General features: G+C 26.9%; 1 protein-coding gene, 1 long non-coding RNA gene and 1 pseudogene across 3 annotated transcripts in view; 1 reads left to right on the top strand and 2 right to left on the bottom strand.

Moving 5' to 3' along the window:
* Positions 1 to 183: 183 nt before the first annotated feature.
* On the bottom strand, positions 184 to 4,244 carry LOC111275993 (rust resistance kinase Lr10-like). Of its 2 annotated transcripts, XM_089754430.1 has the most exons (5): positions 3,745 to 4,242; positions 3,360 to 3,465; positions 2,562 to 2,665; positions 2,424 to 2,453; positions 184 to 1,468 (listed from the first exon to the last, which is right to left on the bottom strand). In XM_089754430.1, the coding sequence occupies exons 1-5, from the start codon at positions 4,097 to 4,099 to the stop codon at positions 300 to 302; spliced, it is 1,764 nt and encodes a 587-aa protein (XP_089610556.1). In that variant the 5' UTR covers positions 4,100 to 4,242; the 3' UTR covers positions 184 to 299. The 2 variants fall into 2 exon arrangements, with proteins under 2 accessions (XP_089610556.1, XP_022717423.2); XM_022861688.2 differs by having other exon boundaries at positions 3,360 to 4,244.
* A 6,988-nt stretch (positions 4,245 to 11,232) lies between these two features.
* Positions 11,233 to 23,193, top strand: part of LOC149511622 (uncharacterized) — a 53,470-nt gene continuing 41,509 nt past the window's right edge. Inside the window, exon 1 of the long non-coding RNA XR_016333756.1 lies at positions 11,233 to 11,804. This is a non-coding gene — a long non-coding RNA (uncharacterized LOC149511622). The remainder of the gene's footprint in view (positions 11,805 to 23,193) is intronic.
* Positions 17,816 to 18,733, bottom strand: LOC149511623 (rust resistance kinase Lr10 pseudogene; annotated as a pseudogene).

The following is a 23,193-nucleotide window of genomic DNA, read 5'->3' on the forward strand; positions in this document are numbered from 1 at the left end:
CTATACCAGTGTGCATAATATTATAGGTTTGAACCTTATGTTATGTATTTAATTTGTGTATTGGTTTAGTCTATTTTGTTCCAAAATAATGTTATACATATGTTTATAGCCTTTTGGAAATTACAACACAAAGTTTTGGCAAATTGAGACTTTTTGTTCCTTATTATATATTTGACAATAATATACAAAAACAAAATTACTTTGCTTAAAATTGGTCTTTTTAGCATTCAATAATGCAAGGATATTATTGAAAATTTCACAACATACCATACTCATTCCCAACCCCCAAGAGTCAGCTACTAACGACAAGATAAAGAGTCACATGGCTCTTGCATTTCATTTAAGCAAATTTCTATCCCGTGGGGAAGCGATGTGATTGTCTCATCAATTGAATTATCATCACATGCATGATTCTCAGTTGATGCTTCAAAAGGAAACTGAAAAGGTCTTGGAGGCATTTCAAGCAGTTCAGTATCGGTTTCGAGCATCTCCAACACTTTTGACATTGATGGACGATTAGCAGGCTTCATTTGTATACACCAAAAAGCTACTACTAACATCTTCCTCAAAATCATCTTTTCACTATCCGTAACATCTCCCAATTCTATTTCCTCTCCTTGCTCAAATCGATCATATATCCATGATGGGAAGTATATCTGACTTGATTGTTCTGCGAATGCATTCAAATTTTTCCTTCTTCCCACAATTTCCATTAAAAGCATCCCGAAACTATAAACATCAGCTCTATATGAGATGCCTCCAATGTTTTTGTAGACCAATTCAGGAGCAATATATCCCAGTGTACCTCGTGCTGCAGTGAGAGACACAATGCTATCATCTACTGAATATAATTTTGCTAAACCAAAATCTGAAACTTTTGGGTTGAAATTCTCATCTAGAAGAATATTATGAGGCTTGATATCAAAATGTAAAATTTGCATGTCACATCCTCGATGTAAATAGTCAATTCCTCGAGCAACTCCAAGCACAATATCAAGCATTTTCTGCCAGCTTAAACTGATCTTATTTTCTCCAGAAAATATGATTTTATCTAATGAACTATTTGGCATGAAATCATAAACAAGAGCTTGCTTTGACCCCTCAACACAAAACCCAATAAGTTTCGCAATGTTGACATGATGAATCCTCCCAATTGTTGCAACTTCATTAATGAAATCTTGCCCATTAGCTTTTGATTTGCTCAACAACTTTACTGCCACAAGATGGTTGCTACGAAGTTTTCCTTTAAACACTGAACCATAACCCCCTTCTCCTAATTTATCTTTGAAACCACTAGTTATTCTTTTTATTTCATAGTAAGAATACCTAATAGGTATAAAGTTATTTTGACTTTGAAGGAACTCTTCAATTGTATCATCTGCGGATAAGTGTCTTCTTCGTAATTTGTATGTAACAACCGCAATCAAGATAGATATCCCCAGCAACATTCTTGGTAAGGCAATTCCTCCTTCTCAAGAAAAAAAATGTAAACATATTAGTATTTCTCAATGAAAGGCATTAGTGTCGAAGAAAATAAAAACATAGGAACCTAATTTTAACAGTAATCTTGAAGCACAGACACAAAATTGTATTCATATTGAATAAACTTAAACATGGAGGGAAAATGAACAAATCAGAAAATATTGAAATAAGCATCCAAAACATAACCTTCAAATTACACAATTGAAACTAATTTACCATAAAAGAAACACCAAAAGATGCAAACAAACCCAAAAATAATTGATAAAGTCAAGTGCTCGCATCAACTATTTAACCATACTAGGATTTATGATCATCACTTGTGGTCGACTCAACAATTCTAGAAGATGCTATATATCTATTCCATTCTCTAATGTCACCAAATCTCTAACAGGACCGCTAACATTCTTCAAACTATAACTTATTTAGACAAAAAAAAGTAGGTAACCATCTTCTAGGGGTTCAACTTTTGATTGGTAGACATTAGAGAAAAAAGAATTAGAAGTTAAGGCAGGTTCTTCAAAATTCTTCTTTGAAATCTTGTCAATTCTGTAACACTCAAGATTTGAATTAAACTGTTCCTTAACACTGTCTTTTAACAAACTTTCACCCTTCAAACTATTAGCAATATTCACTAAATTCATAGTTGTACTATGTTTTGTAGAATTTTTTAAAGAAAGATTGTTAGTTTTTTTTTCTTCCCATACACTTTCAACTACTTCAATAGAATTAAACGAATGAGTATCAACATACATTTTGTGTACTACCAGAATTTTTAAGATGTGAGACCTGTTGTGAGCATGATATTAAGAGAAATGGAAAAAGCATTGATATTAAATCTAAACTTGTACGATCTAATAGGCTTGTTTAATTCTTTTTTGTTAAACTTGAAGACTTGGATTTATATATGCAAAAGCAAATATAAAGCTAAAACTTAAATATACCTGTTATTTCAAGACACAAAATATATGTACCTGCAACAAAATACCAATACAAAAACAAAATGTAATTATTTCAATAAAAGAACAAAAATATATAGCAAATCCAAGAAGAGCATTACTAATGAATTCCAGGAAGCATACGTGTAGGAGGATTATAAGAATTGTAGGATACATGATGACCCTTAAAAAGGAAATGTACAAAGCTGTCCACATAGTTTCTCAATGCATATCTCAAATCTGACCATCTGAATTTTCAACACATCAAATTAAAATTAATAATAGTGATATAAAAGAAAACTGACAATTTAAAACGGATAAAAAAATGTAAAAGAAAAATCAACAGAAGGTATTATTAAACGTTAATTATGTTTTGTAGTATCTTATTCTTACCTGTAGTGAAAGTTATTAAAGATGTATTTCTCATTTTATAGTTGACCACTAGAATATGATATTGAAAAAAATTCAAAAATTTCGATTTAAACAACAGTTTGATTTTTATTTTAGTTTTTCAAATCATAATTTTCAAATAATGTTAGCAAAACCGAGGCACTACTTTTTATTAGAGAAAATTGCACTTTGGTATTGAAATAGAAATAAATTAATGGGCTGTGTTGTTTATTGAAAAATAAGTAATGTTGGATGTAATGATTTTTTTAATGTAATCATAACAATGTTAATCACTATCAAGTGGAACAAAAAAAAAAAAAAAAAAAACCAATGAAGTACCAAAAATACCTCATTACATTTGAAATATATAAATTGCATTCATTACGTTATATAATATTTATTTTAAAAAGAAAACACTAATCATTTATTATATTGCAACAGTCTCATAAACTAACTGTAATTTTTTTTAATTTGATTATTAATCTAAATTCCTATCTAGAACAGTTATCAATATTTTCTAAAATAGAAATAAAATGCACAAAAAAATCTTACATATCTCGGAATGAAACACTGTTGTCGCACCCTGTGCAGTTGTAGTAATACCATATCAGTTCATAGCCCAGTAATAGCTGTTCATAAATATCCGACGTAGATAGACCTGAAATATTCTCAAGCATGATTGGAACCTCAGCTATGCCTATGCAAGATGGATTGAAATCGGACGCCTGGGTGTTTCCATGTAAAAAATAAAAGTAGGAAGGTGGATGGGAAGAGCTATTGGGGCAACGAGAGGCATTGACGTACAGAGAAGATTTCATTGTTGTTGTGCAATTTACTAGATACATAAAACTATAACCATACATAGAACTATAATTATAATATAAAGAAACATCCACTCCTAAATTCGATTCCAAAGACTGATATGAATATTCAATACCATTTAAGGAACCACGAGGAAGGGAGCAATGGTCTCTGCTCAGTCTCTCATGATCCACCATATCCATAACTCGTAATATTGTTTGGTCTCCATAAGAGATGTTTTGGACGTACAAGTTATCCTTACCAAACACAAAAGTGGTGCGATTGTTATTGTTGCAATCCAGTTCTAGCCAATGGTCACCACACTCGGGAGGCTGGCTTTTTAATCGGAAAGGGAAGTTGACGGTGACGTTTCCACAATAAGAAGAGCCACAGTCTTTAGGAATTCGACGTTTAGCGATGCAAGAATCAGGGAATGATAGAAATAAAGCAAGGGCCATGAGCCAAAACAACGAAAGTTGTGCTTTTGCCATCCTAAAGTTTTGCTGATGAAGAACCAGATTTAAGTCCAAGGAAATATAAAAGCATAGAAACGTTTTTTTTTCATACCGGGAAGAAACTCATGTTTTTAAAATCACTTAGGTTAAAGTGAGGGAAGACTTTAACGACTTAGACAATAAGAATTAAAAAAAGGTAAATGTCTATCCAAGTTGATTGACCCGTCAAGTGCTTTAAACCATTTTAATTATTATTCAATTGAAATCAACAATATACACGTAAAAAAATTTATATTTGATATATTATTATTATATAAATTTTATAATCTATTAATATATTATACGGTGTCACCTAACTAATTTATAAATTTAGAAAATTTAAAATCCCTAAAATTAAAAATAAAAATATTCAATAATTACTATAAAAAAATATAATCGAGTTGGATGGTTTTTCAGCTGAAATCTATGATACTTTAAAACAGGATAGTTGCTCTTCAAGTTAATGAAATCTTCTCTTTCTTTTAAAAAAAATAAAAAATAATTGTTTTTTTAATTAAATAATTTTAATATTTATCTTTAAAGATTTTTAATTTTTTAAATTTGTGAATCAATGAAATGATCCTATGTAAGGCATTAATATAATAGATTTATATACTATCCGATAATGCATAGTATAGAAATCTTAACAAAAGATATAATAATATAAAAATTTGTAGAAGGGGGCGTAAGAATTTAAGAAGTATAATGAATATTGGAAGATGCAAGTAAGGAATCAAGTTGTAAAAGACAAGGAAATTAAGCACTGAAACAGTTTGTGTGGTGTAACTGAAAGCACGTCATACTTCGAGAAATCAAAGTCAATTGTGGAGAACAATTTAAACAATTAGTCAAGGTCTTGGATAAGATTTTCTTATCTCTTTCTCTTTATTTTATTTTATTTTATTTTGCGAAGATGAATAATTAGGAAGTTGTTAAGGCCCCGTCGAAGACGGCATCCACATCACCACGCCAGCGTACGCGTATAAGACTTTTTTGTTATATCACATGGTCTATGGTCAAAGTCGTGCGGTTATCTTCTTCGCAATCCAGTTGAAGCCCCGGGTAACCACACTCTGAAGGTTGGGTTGCTGATTGAAAAGGGAAACTAATGTTGAGATTTCCAGATAGAGAAGAGCCACAGTCTTTGTTTTGTTGAACGTAAAAAGTATTGGGTAGTAGTCCAGTGATAAAAGTACACTTGTGGGTAGATCTATTAATTGGTTTTATTGAGTTTTTATTCTGTTAAATATGTGGAAAATAAAAAATTATTATATCAAATTTATATTGGTATATTGCTCATAAAAATATTTTTTATTTTTATTAAATTTTTTGTTAAAATAAATACTTTTTATTTTTTTAATTAAAATTTTAAATTATATATTTTTATGTCATATTTAATTATGATTTCTGCGACTGATCTATTATTGGTGGCAGTGAATGAAAGCAAGTCATACCTTGATACAACCAATTAAGTTGCTCTTAAGTGGAACACTTTACCTACGAGTCAGTCAAGCACCTTGTTAGATAAAACCTCTTTGCCATTTCAATTGACAATTCAGAGAACAATTGTATGTTCAAAATCGAAGTCATTGCAAAACTTTGCTTTTTTACGAAAATAATTTTTATGTTTTTTATATTTATTTGATAAAAAATTAATTGGTTAATAAAAATAATTTATTAATTAATTTGAAATTAAAATTGTTTTCCTATAAAGAGAAAGATAATTTTTTTAAAAAAATTTATTTGTAGGTAAGATTACTCGTCAAATTTATGAGCACTATGCTACTCATGTTGGGCCTTGGATAAAATTTTTTTAAGTTTAAATTTAATTTAATACAACTACAAATATTATTATAAATAATTTTAATATTTTAAAATATTAATATAAATAATGAATGATTTAAACTATTAATATAAATAATAAACAAATTTATTTTAAGTGTTTGTTTATATTAATATAATATTTAAGTATTAAATATTATTATTAAAATATAATTATTTTTTAATATTAATAATTTTAATAATAAATTGTTTCAATATATTTTAATAATAAATAATTTTTAATATTTTAATAGTTATATTAATATTATTTTTAAAAAATAAATTTTTCAAAAAATAGCTAAATACCAAAAAAAATATTTTTATTAATTCATCCAAATAACAAACAATTTTTTTAAAATATAAATATTTTTAAAAATTAATTTTCATGAAATAAACGGAATCTAAGCTCCAAGCTCTCCTTTTAATTCCCTTTTAAGTATCTAATGTTGTTACCAAAGCAAATAATCCTAAACTTTGTAGTGACGCTTTTTGAAAAGGGGGAAACTACCATGCACATCATCTAACATGATGGAGCCAGCTATGACTATGATTTAGACGAAAGTATTTTTGTCTTATAAATTTATATCATGTTTTATATAAAAATTATGCATAATAATTTATATCAACATATAAAATATAATATATATATTTTTTATTAAATTTATATAATTTTTATTAAAATTTTAAATCATATCATACTATCATACTGATATATTGTTTTATATAATTTTTTTATCATATCATCTTATGTTATTTTAAATTATTAAATTTATTACAACCCAAACTGATTTGAAAATTCATAACGTATTACCATCCTCACCTGATTTAAGCTGAACAGACATCAAATACATATTTGACGTGGATTGCCCAATATATTTTTTTTTACATGTAATCTCTTTTATTTCATAAACCTTTCATTATTTTTATGAAAATTTCTGAATCTAAAATTTTCAAATCCAATTTTTACTACCAGCACTATTTTTTTTAATAAAATTGCCCCAACAATACTTAATTTAATAATAACCCTGTTAATAATATTCTTAGTAAGTAAAAAAAAAAAAATCATTCAAACATTTTCAATTTTCAATAAGTCATTTATTACCCTTTTGGTTCTCACGCGTAGCTCGTTTCAATTTTTATTTTTTTCATCTCATTTCTTTACATTTTTTTAAATTCAAAATTGTGTCTTTTTTTAACATCTATATTTTTTAAATTTTTATATTTTAAAATTATTTTTCATGATTTTTTATTTTTTGACATTAAAAATTATGAAACTTTAATTTTATAAAAAAATTTAAAATTTAATATTAAAATGCATCAAAATCAAAGTTTTTTTTTTTTTAATTTTTGAAAAATCAATAACACGTAAACAATTTAAGATGAAGGGAGTACTTAATATTAGCTTTAATCTCATGAGATGCACAAACGATAATTTTTTATATTATTTATTTACAATATAAATATTTTTATAAATTTAAAAAGTTAAAATTATAAATTTTATAAAAAGGTAAAATTTTAACTTTAAATTTAAAAGTTTTAAATTAATATGCATTGTATTGCTTAATATAAGAAACTTTAACTTTTATGCATCTAGTAATAAGTATTGTATTACAGTCGATCCGAATATTAGTGTTGATCAAATTTTTAAAATTTACAAATTTAAAAAGATCTAAGTGTATAAAATCTTTTTTTCCTTTAAGTGAGTTAAGCATATAAAAGTTAAAGATTAAAGATAGATTAAGAATTAAAAAAATAATTATTGCTTATAAATAAATAATTTGTTTCAATTATTTATTGATATAAACTATTACAAGAGACACACGATGATAATAAAATTGTAAACATATTAAAATAATAGGTCATTTACATTGATCTTTAAATTTTTATGTAAGATTTAAAAATAAATTTAGATGGCATACATGTTGGTCATTTTTTAAATGTATTGAGTAAACAAAAGTTGAAAGTGAAGATGAATAATTAGGAAGTAGTTAAGACCCCGTCAAAGAAGGCATCCACACCCCCAGGCCCAGCGTACGCGTTTAAGACTTTTTTGTTTTTTCTGATCGTCTATGGTCAAAGTCGTGCGGTTATCTTCCTCGCAATCCAGTTGAAGCCCCGGGTTACCACACTCTGAACGTTGGGTTGCCGATTGAAAAGGGACGCTAATGTTGACATTTCCACGTAAAGAAGAGCCACAGCCTTTGTCTTGTTGAACATAAAAAGTATTGGGTACGCAGTCCAGTGATAGAAAAAACTTCACTTATGCGTAGATCTATTAATTATTAAGTTTAAGTCGCGTACGTGGAATGTGTGTAAAATAAAATATTATTATATTAAAATTGTATTGAAATTTTAAATATAAAATATTTTTATTAAATTTTTTGTTAAAATAAATATTTTTTATTTTTACTAAAATTTTAAATCATATTATTTTTTTTTTTTATCATATTTCAAATATGATCGGATTTCATTTCTTCGAACTGATCTATTATTGGTGGCAGTGAATGAAAGCAAGTTATACTTTGACACAACCAATTAAGTTGCTCTCAAGTGAAACACTTTAGCTACGAGTCAGTCAAGCCATTTCAATTGACAACTCAGAGAACAATTCTGTGTTCAAAATCAAAGTCATTGCCAAACTCTATTTTTGCTAAAATAATTTTTGTACCTTTTTATATTTATTTGGTAGAAAATTAGTTGATAAAAAAATATTTTATTGGTCAATGAAAAATAAAATTATTTTTAAAATTGTTTTCCTTTTTTAAAAAGAGGAAGATAATTTTTTTTTTAGTTTGTTTATAGGTAAGACTACTTGTCAAATTTGTGAGCACTATTCCATTCAACTTGGACCGTGAAGATAATTTTTTTTAAGTTCAAACTTAATTTAATACAACTAGAAATATTATTATATTAAAAAGAATATTTTTATTTAATTTTACTTAAAAATTAAAATATTAACATTAATAGTCTTCTAATATTTTAATTTTAGATATTTTTATTATATTAACATTAATAGTCTTATAATTTTATTCTTATTATATTAATAAGAATATTTTTATTTAATTTTACTTAAAAATTAAAATATTAACATTAATAGTCTTCTAATATTTTAATTTTAGATATTTTTATAACTATAATGAAGTAAGACTTTGAACGAGATATTTTAAGTTTAAATTTGATTTGATATGATCAAAAATATTATTATAGTGATAAAAATATATTTATTTAATTTAATTAAATAATAAGATAATAATATATTATCATAAAAGTTTTTCGGTATTTTAATTTAAAATATTTTATTTTATATATTATAAAACATAAATACTTTTAATATTTCAATAATAAATAGTATTATATTATTATTTTAATAATATATAATATATTAAATAATATTATATTATTTTGATAATCAATAATAAATGATATTATAATATTATTATTTTCATAATATGAATATTTTTAACAATTTCTTAATAATTTTCAATTTAAAAATATCTTATTTTTATATTTTATTTATTAAGGTATTTTTATTACTATTTTTATAATAAATATAACTAACATTTTTGTTATGATTTAATAATAAATACTTTCAATATAAAATATAACTATTTTAACTATATAAATATATTTAATATTTGATTAATAAATATTGCTATTTTCCAATTTTCAATAAGTCATTTATTACCCTTTTGGTTCTCATACATAGCTCGATTTAATTGTTATTTTTTTCATCTCATTTTTTTAATTTTTTTTTAAATTCCAAAATTATGTCTTTTTTTTAACATCTAAAATTTTTATTTTTTATTTTAAAATTATTTTTCGTGATATTTTTATTTTTTGACATTAAAAATCATAAATTTTTAATTTTATAAAATATTTAAAATTTAATATTAAATGCATTAAAATCAAAGTTTTTTTTTTTTAATTTCATAAAAATCAATAACACATAAACGATTTGAGATGGAGGGAGTACTTAATATTAGCTTTAATCTTGCAAGATGCAAAAATGATAATTTTTTATATTATTTATTTATACTATAAATAGTTATATAATTTTAAAAAGTTAAAATTATGAATTTTATAAAAAAAAAAAAGAAATTTTAACTTTGAATTTAAGAGTCTTTAATTAATACGCATTGTATTTCTTAATATATAAAAAACTGTAAATTTTATGCATCGAGTAATAAAATTTGTAATAAGTGTTGTATTACAGTCGACATGAGTATTAGTGCTGATCAAATTCTTAAAATTTATAGATTCCAAAGGATATAAGCATATAACATATATTTTTTAAATAAGTTAAATATATAAAAGTTACAGATTAAGGATAGATTAAAAATTAAAAAAATAATACTTATTGCTTATAGATTAATAATTTATTTCAATTACTTATTGAAATAAATTATTGCAAGACACACGACGATGATAATAAGATTGCAAACATATTAAAATAATAGATCATTTACATTTATTTTTAAATATTTATATAAGATTTAAAAATAAATTTGGATGACATACATGTTGCTCAATTTTTAAAATGTATTGAGTAAATAAAAATTGAGAGTTAAAGGTAGATTAAAAATTTTTTAAAAATAGTTATTGCTTATAAAATAAATAATTTGTCTCAATTATTTATTTGTATAATGAGTTGGCAGGTTCCTGATAAAGATCACAGATAAGCAGACACCCATGAGCCAAGAAAGTGCCCAATTTGTGTTTTTCTTCACATTCTTAATTTGCATGGAAAAGTAATCAAAAGCTTTTCCATCCTAAAGTTGTTTGACCTTTAAAATCACTACTTATTTTATTAATTCCTTATTCTTCACATTCCTTAGCCCTACAGCCTTTTTTTTTTCTTTTTAATTCAGTCTGTTTTTTTTTATCAATTTATATTTCATAACTTGTTGGAGGACAACTAGCACTAGTCCGATGGCAAAAAAATTTATGCAAATACAAAGAATAGTCACTTTAAAAGAAAAGGGTTATTTTGGAGTTCGAAATTTAATATAATTAATTCATATAATTATTTTTTGAAAATAATATATATTAAATTTAATATTTAAATATTAGTATATGTAATCGTTATTTTAAGTAAAAAAGGCAATTAAGAAAGAAAACTCGAAAAAATAACACAAACATGTTTCTTTTGGTTTTCTCAATGGTTAATGAAGCAAACTCTAAATTTTTTATAAATCTTTTAGGTTTTTTTTTTTAACATATATATGAAAATCTTTTGAGGAAATGTTTCAATCATATTTGATCCCTCAATGTTCTTTGCTAGTTTGCATTTCCTTTATAGCATTAAAAAAACCGCCTATGCATTACACTTTCAAAAGACTCTCGTTCTTCTCTGTTCACTTGGTATAAAAAACACTAAAGACTCGAAAAAGCAAAAGCAGAGAGACAGAGAGAAAAAGCTCTAACTCCAAATCACACAAACAAAAATCACAAATCTTCTTTCCATTTCCCACCAAAAAGCAAAAACCAAAGCAGAAAACACACCCATTAAGCAAACTCTGAAAGCAATCACAATGCAAAGCAAAGCCATCAGAATCCCACTTGTTATACACCCTTCACTCCCATTCCTCCTTTCCTTGTCACCGCTACACCAATCATGTCAAATGAGATTGTTCCTATCGATCCCATCTTTGAAGAAGAACCCAAACCCAACAAAAAACCAATCATTACCAATGAAGAAGAAGAAGAAAGTAAGGGAGTTTCAAGGTCACTTTTGGTGAAAGTAGTAGTAGTGGAAGTGGTGGCTATGTTTCTGAAGTGTTTAACAGTGAAAGATTGCCTCCTACTTTGGCTTCTGAAATTCAAAGGTTTCTTAGAGTTGCTAACATGTTGAAATGGAAAGCTACTCGTGTTGCTTATCATTGTAAGTCTTTTTCTTTCTTTCTTTTATTGTTTTTGTGTTTTTCCTGCTTTTTGATGAATTGCGTTTCAAATAAAAATTCATGTTATTGTTTGCCTGATGAAAAGTTTGCGGTTTGAGGATTGGAAATTCCAGTGATATATGGGGTTATGGTTTTGATTATTTGGCTTGAAAAGTGTTGAGCAATTCCAAATCCTTTATCATTAACTGCTTCAAGAAAGTTAAATAAACAAAGGGCTATTAATTGAGCTCTGTAATGGAGGTTGTTGTTTTTCCTGTTGCTGGCATGTTAAATTTGATGTTTTAAAATTTTAACTTTATTTCTACTTTCCCCTCATTATACGCACTTCTGCACTTTTACCTAATAAAGGAGACTAATTTGAAGCTAACACACCATTGTGATATTGAAAATTCATATTCTAGTCTTGGAGTTCTTGTATGGTTTGTCATGTACTCATGTTAGGCTGTAAATGCTGATTTTTTTTTTAATTTACTCTTTTAAAAACAACTGTATAAATCAATTAGAGAAAATATTTTTTTGGCTAATTACAATGCTGCTGCGATTCAGCGAAATTCAAGTTTGGATTGAAAATATGCAAAACACATCCAACACTAATTATGTGGCTTTCTGGGGCAGGTCGCTTTCATGCTTCTGAAATAGATCATAACATGGACCGTAATTCAACAGGAAGGGATGTTCGACAGTTTAAAACTTTGCTCCTTGAGCGCCTTGAACATGTAAGAATTAAGATTGAAGCTTATCATCCAAATACAAATTTAAAATTTTCGTTTTAAGGTAGTTTTTTCACATTCATTTAGAGCACAGGAGCTAAAGTTATTGTTAGTATGTTCAGTCAGTATGCTATCAGATGCCTTGGTTCTCATGTGCATCACTCATCCTTTTCTCCAATGACCTTCATTACATACAGTCTTGCAACTTCACCAAGCCATTCTCTGCACAATCATCCCTGAATTCCTGTTTTTTCCCCATAATTCTTTTCGGGGATGATGCTATTCAGGTCTTTATCTTTCTCAATGTAGTAAATATTCCTGTTATTAAATCTGATTTTTCATATTATCTTATTTTTTACTTTCTATTGTTTCATTTGTGAGACAAATGCAATATTGAATGGAGTGTATATGTGTGTGTATGTCAACTAATTTATTCCCCATTTGTAAGACAAATGCAATACTGAATGGAGTGTATATGAGTGTGTATGTATATATGTCAGCTAATTTATTCCCTATTTTACCTATAATTTTACTGCGCTTCTACATGCCATATGTACTCATTACATTCTTATACATTTTTAATAACAGTTTTACTTTCTTGTCCTCGTTTTTTATTCCAGCCTAACCAATTTGCCCCACCTTTAATTAAAATCTTATGTTTCTCACCTCATTTTCATACTCTCGTTAGAATAGCACAGGCATAATAATCTATCAATCCATTTTGATATTTAATTCCAGTATTTAGCTTTGTTAGGTAAGTTTACACAATTTATGTTAATCTATCTTGTTATTTCTAGAATTTCCCACCGTTTAAGCTTGTTTTAGTTATATGTGCATGCTGTGCTTGCTTCTTGGTTGGTCTCTGATTACTACCTTGTAGAGAAGCAAGAGAGAAGTGGACAATGTAACTGACTGAATTAATCCTAGAACCGCCTGACTGGAGAAAAGGATGAGGTATTATAGTGTCATTGAAGGTGGCATCCTCCAATAAGAAGGTGAAATGTCAATACAACTAACCAACAAGAGAAATTTGTGAACTTGGAGCAACAACATCGTGCCAAGGATAAGGGTTTGTGTATTTGAGCTTAACTGAAAAGGTTAATGGATTAGTCCCTCAGTAGAACCACCCTATGCCCTCAAGCCAAATCTCTTTAAATCATCCCTTCATGTGAGGTTACTTTAGGATGCTGCTACTATTCTTTTTCCTCTCTATTTTTTTGGCTCCTTTTCTATTTTCCTTTTTTCGTTTCATCTTCCTCGTTAATCTCTTCTCCATTCTTTCTGTCTCATTTCTAGCCATTGTCTTACTGACTCACCGTCGGAGTAGTCAATCAACAAAAAAGAGCCAGCAAAAGCTTTAGGCTTCAGAAACTTCATAAAAGAGAAAGAAAACGAAGAAAGCCATTAATAGGCTTTGTAGAGCCACTTCTCTTCATTCACATAATTCCCCTTTCCTTTCTCAACTCTTTTGATTTTTTTATAAATTGTGAAGTCTGTGGAGCTAAAGCTTTGTAGAGACTTTTAGAACATTCTATTTTAGGTTTTTTAACCTTAAACGATTTTTTGATAAAATATTTATAAGGTTTAAAAGATAATTTTGTCTTTTATTAATATTAAAGTAAAAAGTTGTTGTAGCCTAATTAAGTGACAAATGCTAGAGACTACTTCTTGAATATAGATGACAATTGTTACAGTCAAACTGTCGTCTATTTTTATATAGACGAAGTTTATAGAAATAGCTATGGTCTATGTAGCATATATAAATAATATGTGACATTTATAAATAACGTTCATTTGGTTTTGATCCGATATTTTCTTTGATTTTCTTCAAATATAGATGATAATTGTTATTATCTAATTGTTGTCTTTTCTTTTTTATTTAAGTGACATTTATAAAACTAATCATCGTTTTTATAGGATATATAAGTAAAACATGATATTCATAAATAATGTTCATTTGATTTTGGTCCGATGTTGCCTTTGACTACTTTTTGAATATAGATGACCCCTGTTATAATTTAATTATTGTCTATTTCTATATAGACAACGTTTATAGAAAAAAAATCATCATTTATGTAGCATATATAAATAACATGTGACATTAATAAATAACATTTATTTGGTTTTGACTCAATATTATTATTAATGACACATAAATAGTTTGTGACATTCATAAAACAATTTATTTAACATTTTCATAATAGATTTATTTAACATTTTAATAATATAGTTATTTATTTCTTTAACTTACAAGCAATTTAATTTATATATTTGTGTATCTTGTTAATTCAATCAATTAAGTACGCAAAATACTGAATTTCTTAATACAAAATTCTATAATAGACGAGTTTATTAATAACAATAATTATCTATTTAAATATAGATGACAGCTGTTATTAACAAATGTTGTCTATTGATTTGGAATAGATATTATTTTATTAATTTATTAGACAATTGGCGATGATATTATTTAAAAAAAAAAAAAAACGAAGTATGCAAAATTTTTAATAGTAAATTACATTTTTTTAAAACAAAATAGAAATTATTCGCAATACAAATGGGGCATTTATCTGTACTCAAGGATCATATCACTTTAAGGTTTAAAAGGTGATTTCATCCTTTATTAATTAATATTAAAATAAAAATATTGTGACCTTATTAAGTGAGAAATGTCATTCAATTAGAGCCCAGCAAGAGTCAACACTAAATTAAATTAATGGAGACTACTTTCTATGTATTTTAAAGATATTTTCTTATTACTTACGACTTTTGAATGAAGAAATACGATGATTTTCTTACATTATTATTTCTTTTATTTTCATATTATTAAAACAAAATTAAACACAAGAGCACAATAATATAAAATAAATTTTAAAGGAGAAATGATTAAAAAAGCATTTGAACAAAAATTTAATAATTATTTAAATTTTTGATATTTTATTATAATCAATCAAATCTTAAATTTTTTATTTTTGATCAATTGAACATTTAAATATTTATTTTTTCCTAATTAAATTTTTAAACATTTATTTTCACTCAAATTAAATCCTTAATTGATCGAAAATGAGTGTTGAGACTAACTAATTTTTATTTAATAAGGATTCAATTGATGAAAGTAAATATTTAAGGATTTAACTGATCACAATAAAATAATAAAGATTTGAATGATTATTAAATTTTTGTTTAAGTAGTTTTTTTTTACCTTTTTGTCAATTTTAAAAAAATGAGTAAAGATCCACTTATATTAGCGTAAGTCTTTTATTTTTAAAAATTTTTAAATCAAAATTAAATTCATAATTAATTTTAATAAAAATAATTATTTTAATTATTTTGATCTAAAGATCTAAAAAAGTGTAAGATTTACATTAATGTAAAAGAATGTCTTCTAAAACATATATATTCCTTCTTTCAAAAAAGGAATCACCCTATATTTAATTCGCTACCACTTAAATGGACAAAATCTCTCACGAGAAAGAACAAAATATGTCAAAAAGATGATAACTAGATTTACAAACATAGATTTTATCCACATGCATCTAGGTTGCAATTTCTAGAACAGACACCTTTCGCGAGTGCAGATCCTGTACTAAGAACTGAAACAAAGTATTTATCACGTAAATAAATTCATAACAGGTAACAAGCAAGAAGAACCTAACAATTTCAAATTTTAAATTATATTAAATATTCAATTTAAAATCAATTAATATTACATTAAGAGATTGATTTAAATATAAAATTACAAAAAAATAAAATAAAATTCAACCAATATAAAATAACACCACTGAAACATTTTGTGATGGTAAATGAAAGCAAGATCAATTGAAGTCAATTATTTGGGAATAATTTAATAACTGATTAGTCAAGCTCTTGGCTAAGATTTCCACAACTATATTTTTTTCTTGTTTTATGAAGAATATTTAGGACTAAAAGCCCCGCCAAGTATGGCACATTCCAACCTAGTTTATACATCAACCTAGAACACTTTTTGATCGGTCAGCGTACTTATCGAAAATTTTAACCAAGTTTTTTATAATTGTTTTTGAATTAAAAAGTACTCCGAAAGAGCTTTGAATATTAATTTTAACCACAAATTGCATTAATAATCATCACTAACACAATTTTCGTTAGTAGGTCAATTGTATTTAATAAAAAAATTAATAACGATTTTATTTTATTTTATATAACAGTTGAGTATTTAGAATTGCATGTCACAACAGTAATTATTGAAGATATCTTCAACTACATAAGATCTGAGAGCCAATTGATTTTGAATTATGAATTATGAATTAATTAACATAATTTTTAATTTTTGTAATTTTCATCCTTTGAAATGAGTAAATCCATTTAAATTAGAGTAAAGGATAATCAATTCGATCATTTCAGTCAAAAAGAATAATTGAATTGATGGGTCCTTTTGAAACTGAAACAGAATGATTTAATAATCTTAAATATAAACTTAAAAATGTAATGAATTTAAGAAAAATTGAACTTAAAGAACAAGGAATAAAGAAACCTTCATTTTTTTAATTTCATAAACTCACTAGAGGACAGTAAAAAATTGGACAGAGTTCATTTCAAGCTTAGTGGACCAAAAAACTATTGACTTGTCAATTTGCCATTTCAAGCTCTTGGCTAAGATTTTCACAGCTATTTTTTTTTCTTTTTATATGAATAATAATTAGGAGACAGGACCCCGTCAAGCAAGGCACAATCCTCCCAGTGTACACGTTGCGCTAGACGCGACTCAAGGTCGTATTCGTATACGATTTTTTCACCCATCACGTACTTGATTTAAAAATCGTAACCAAGTTTTTTAAATTTGTTTTTGAATTAAAAAGTACTCAAACTTTTTTAAATATTGAATTTAACCATAAATTGCATTAATTATCATTGCTAATACAATTTGCGGGCGTGCAATCCTGGTCTGTTCTCCCTTTCTCCCATTAAAAAACACTAATCATTCCCTCTCTCCAGATTTGAAGCTGAAAATTCAATGGTCATTTTACTAGAGATGAAGATTGATGATTGACTTCCCGTAAAAAAGGAAAAGAAAAAAAAAAAAGAGAAAGAATGACAATTGAACAACTTCTAGAGCTCGATCCAGGGGTGGTATGTTCTAACTTACCAAATTTTATTTCATCATGCATCTTGATTACTAAAAACACATGATTCTTAGAAATTTCATATCACTCTCTAATACAGACACTACAAGATGCACATGTGAAGCTAGGATTCTCGATATAGATGTTTTGAATGGTTGGTTCTATAACTTCTGCAAACAGTGCAACAGAACGCTCATATCATGTTATAGCAAATTCTGGTGTTCAGACCACCATGAAAAAGTACCCTCACTTAGGTATATCCCTCACCATATATTGTTTCTCACAAGTATATTACATAAAAAATTATACTGTAAATTGCTATATAAATGGCTTCAGTAGCAAGCTAGGCATAAAATTATAAAACTTTATAGAGGACAAAATGAAATGCACCATCGCTAGTTTACACTATATTTAAGCTAATTTCATTCGTAGCATCAAGTGATGTAGTTGGCTCATCAATTGGATTGTCGCCACCATGATCCTTAGTTGATGCATCAAAAGGAAACTCAAAAGGTCTTGGAGGCATTTCAAGCAATTCAGTATCAGTTTCAAGCATCTCCAATACTTTTGACATTGAAGGAAGATTAGGAGAATTCATTTGTATACACCAAAAAGCTACTATTAACATCTTCCTCAAAATTGTCTTCTCACTATCCGTAACATCTCCCAATTCTATTTCCTTTCCTTGCTCAAATCGATCATATATCCATGATGGGAAGTAAATCTGACTTGATTGTTCAGCAAATGCATTCAAATTTTTCCTTCTTCCCACAATTTCCATTAATAGCATCCCGAAACTATAAACATCAGCCTTATATGAGATGCCTCCAATGTTTTTGTAGACCAATTTAGGAGCAATATATCCCAGTGTACCTCGTGCTGCAGTAAGAGAAACAATACTATCATCTACTGAATACAATTTTGCCAGACCAAAATCTGAAACTTTTGGGTTGAAATTCTCATCTAGAAGAATATTATGAGGCTTGATATCAAAATGTAAAATTTGCATGTCACACCCTCGATGTAAATAGTCAATTCCTCGAGCAACTCCAAGCACAATATCAAGCATTTTCTGCCAGCTTAAACTGATCTTATTTTCTCCGGTAAATATGATTTTATCTAAGGAACCATTTGGCATGAAATCATATACAAGAGCTTGCTTTGACCCCTCAACACAAAACCCAATAAGTTTCACAATGTTGACATGATGAATCCTCCCAATTGTTGGAACTTCATTAATGAAATCTTGCCCATTAGCTTTTGATTTGCCCAACAACTTTACTGCCACAAGATGGTTGCTACGAAGTTTTCCTTTAAACACTGAACCATAACCCCCTTCTCCTAATTTATCTTTGAAACCACAAGTTAGTCTTTTTATTTCATAGTAAGAATACCTAATAGGTATAAAGTTATTTTGACTTTGAAGGAACTCTTCAATTGTATCATCTGCGGATAAGTGTCTTCTTCATAATTTGTATGTAACAACAGCAATCAAGATAGATATACCCAGCAACATTCTTGGTAAGGCAATTCCTCCTTTTCAAGAAAAAAATGTAAACAAATTAGTACTTTTCAATGAAAGGCATTAGTGTCCAAGCAAATAAAAACATAGGAACCTTAATTTTAACAGTAATCTTGAAGCACAAACACAAAATTGTAGTCATACTGAATAAACTTAAACATGGAGGGAAAATGAACAAATCAGAAAATATTGAAATGAGCATCCAAAACATAACCTTCAAACTACACAATTGAGACTAATTTACCATAAAAGAAACACCAAAAGATGCAAACAAACCCAAAAGGAATTGATAAAGTCTAGTGTTGACATCCACTATTTAACCATAATAGGATTTATGATCATCACTTGCAGTCGACTCAACAATTCTGGAAGATGCTATATATCTATTCCGTTCTCTAATGTCACCAAATCTCTAACAGGACTGCTAACATTCTTCAAACTATAACTTATTTAGACAAAAAAAACTAGGTAATCATCTTCTAGGGGTCCAAGTTTTGATGGGTAGACATCAGAGAAAACAATATTAGAAGTTGAGGCAGGTTCTTCAAACTTTTTCTTTGAAATGTTGTCAACACTGTAACACCCAGGATTTGAGTTAAACTGTTCCTTAACACTGTCTTTTAACAAACTCTCACCCATTGAACTATTGACAACTAAATTCATAGTTGTACTATATTTTGTAGAAGTTTTTTAAAAAAGATTGTTAATATTTTTTTTCTTCCCATACAGTTTCAACCACATTAAATGTGATAATTAAACCAATGAGCATCAACATATATTTTGGGTACTATGAGAATTTTAAAAAAGTGAGACTCATTGTGAGAATGATCTTAAGAGAATTGGAAAAAGCATTAAAATTAAATCTAAACTTGTACGATCTAAAAAGCTTGTTTAATTCTTTTTTGTTAAACTTGAGGACTTTGATTTATAAATGCAAATATAAAGCTAAAACTTAAATATACCTGTTATTTCAAGACACAAAATATATGTACCTGCAACAAAATACCAAGACAAAAAAAAAATAATTATTTCAACAAAAAAACTAAAATATATAGCAAATCCAAGAACAACATTAATAATGAATTCTTAGGGAAGCATACGATTTGGTCGATCACCATCATTGTAGAATACATGGGGACCCTTAAAAAGGAAAGGCACAGAGCTGTCCACATAGGTTTTCAAGGCATATCCTAAATCTGACAATTTGAATTATTCAGTACATCAAATTAAAATTAATAATGATGATATAAAAAAATATTGATAATTTGAAGCAGATAAAGAAATGTAAAAAACAAAAAAATAAACAGATAAAACATTATATTTTGTAGTATCTTATTCTTACCTGTAGTGAAAGATACTAAAGATGAATTTGTCATTGTATAGTTGACTATTAGAATACAGTATGGAAATGAATTCAAACTTCTCTATTTAAACATCAATTTGATTTTAATTTTAGATTTCCAAATCACAATTTTCAAAAAACGCTAGCATAACCAAGGAGCTAATTTTTATTAGAGAAAATTGCACTTACGTAATGAAATAGAAATAAATTAATGGTCAGTATGATTTTTTGAAAATTAATTAATGTTTGATTTAATGATTTTTTTAATGTCATCATAAAAATGTTAATTACGACCATTTGTAACAAAAAGAACCCATCGAGTACCAAAAATACCCTTAGTTTTTGTTTATTTTTTCTCTTCCTTTTATCTTTTTTTTTTTTTCAAACCCCACTTTGTTGGTGCCAGTTGGCCCTTGACCGATGAGCAAGAGGGTGGAAAGAGAAGAAAAAGACTTTTTTATCTTGTCAGTAAAATACCTCATTACATTTAAAATATATAAACTGCATATTCATTGCATCAAATAATATTTATTTTAGAAAATCAGTGATAATTTGTTATGTTGGAATATCCTAATAAACCTAACTGTAATTTTCTTAATTTAATTATTAAGCTTAATTCCTATCAAGAACAGTTATCAATCTTTTCTAAAATAGAACTAAAATGCACAAAAAAATCTTACATTTCTCGGAATAAAGCACTGTTGTCGCACCATGTGCAGTTGTAGTAATCCCATGTCAGTTGATGGCCCAGTAATAGCTGTTGGTAAATATCCGAAGTAGACAGACCTGTAATATTCTCAAGCATGGTTGGAACCTGGGCTATGACCATGCAAGATTGATTGAAATCGGACGGCCGGGTGTTTCCATCTAAAAAATAAAAGTAGGAAGGTGGATGGGAAGAGCTATTATTGGGGCAACGAGAGGCATTGACGTACAGAGAAGATTTCAATGTTGTTGTTCAGTTGAAATCTATGATACTTTAATAGAGGATAGTTGCTCTTCAAGTTAATGAAATCTTCTCTTTCTTTCAAAAAAAAATAAAAAATAAAAAAATTTTAATTAAATAATTTTAATATTTATCTTTAAAGATTTTAAATTTTTTAAATTTGTGAATCAATGAAATGATCCTATGTAATGCATTAATATAATAGATTTATATACTATCCGATAATGCATAGTATAGAAATCTTAAAAAAAGATATAATAATATAAAAATTTGTAGAAGGGGGGGTAAGAATTTAAGAAGTATAATGAATATTGGAAGATGCAAGTAAGGAATCAAGTTGTAAAAGACAAGGAAATTAAGCACTGAAACAGTTTGTGTGGTGTAACTGAAAGCACGTCATACTTCGAGAAATCAAATTCAATTGTGGAGAACAATTTAAAAAATTAGTCAAGGTCTTGGATAAGATTTTCTTATCTATTTCTCTTTATTTTATTTTGCGAAGATGGATAATTAAGAAGTTGTTAAGGCCCCGTCGAAGACGGCATCCACATCACCAGGCCAGCGTACGCGTATAAGACTTTTTTGTTATATCACATGGTCTACGGTCAAAGTCGTGCGGTTATCTTCTTCGCAATCCAGTTGAAGCCCCGGGTAACCACACTCTGAAGGTTGGGTTGCTGATTGAAAAGGGAAACTAATGTTGAGATTTCCAGATAGAGAAGAGCCACAGTCTTTGTTTTGTTGAACATACAAAGTATTGGGTAGTAGTCCAGTGATAAACGTACACTTGTGGGTAGATCTATTAATTGGTTTTATTGAGTTTATATTCTGTTAAATATGTGGAAAATAAAAAATTATTATTTAAAATTTATACTGATATATTGAACATAAAAATATTTTTTTTATTTTCATTAAATTTTTTGTTAAAATAAATATTTTTTATTTTTATTAAAATTTTAAATTATATATTTTTATATTAGTTTTATGTCATATTTAATTATGATCGGATTTCGTTTCTTCGACTGATGTATTATTGGTGGCAGTGAATGAAAGCAAGTCATACATTGATACAACCAATTAAGTTGCTCTTAAGTGGAACACTTTAGCTACGAGTCAGTCAAGCACCTTATTCGATAAGACCTCTTTGCCATTTCAATTGACAAATCAGAGAACAATTGTATGTTCAAAATCAAAGTCGTTGCAAAACTTTGTTTTTTTACGAAAATAATTTTTGAAAAATAATTTTTGTATTTTTATATTTATTTGTTAGAAAATTAATCGGTTAACAAAAAATAATTTATTAATTAATTTAAAATAAAACTATTTTTTATATTGTTTTCCTCTAAAGAGAAAGATAATTTTTTTTAAAAAAAATTATTTATAGGTAAGATTACTCGTCAAATTTATGAGCACTGTACTACTCATGTTGGGCCTTGGATAAATTTTTTTTAAGTTTAAATTTAATTTAATACAACTACAAATATTATTATAAATAATTTTAATATTTTAAAATATTAATATAAATAATAAATAATTTTATTTTAAGTGTTTGTTTATATTAATATAATATTTAAGTATTAAATATTATTAAAATATAATTATTTTTTAATATTAATAATTTTAATAATCAATTATTTCAATATATTTTAATAATAAATAATTTTTAATATTTTAATAGTTAAATTAATATTATTTTTAAAAAATAAAAATTTCAAAAAATAGGTAAACACCAAAAAAATATTTTTATT

This window comes from Durio zibethinus, chromosome 25 (genome assembly GCF_047325235.1).
Source record: "Durio zibethinus cultivar Kanyao isolate XHJ-2024 chromosome 25, ASM4732523v1, whole genome shotgun sequence".
Taxonomy (NCBI): Eukaryota; Viridiplantae; Streptophyta; class Magnoliopsida; order Malvales; family Malvaceae; genus Durio; species Durio zibethinus.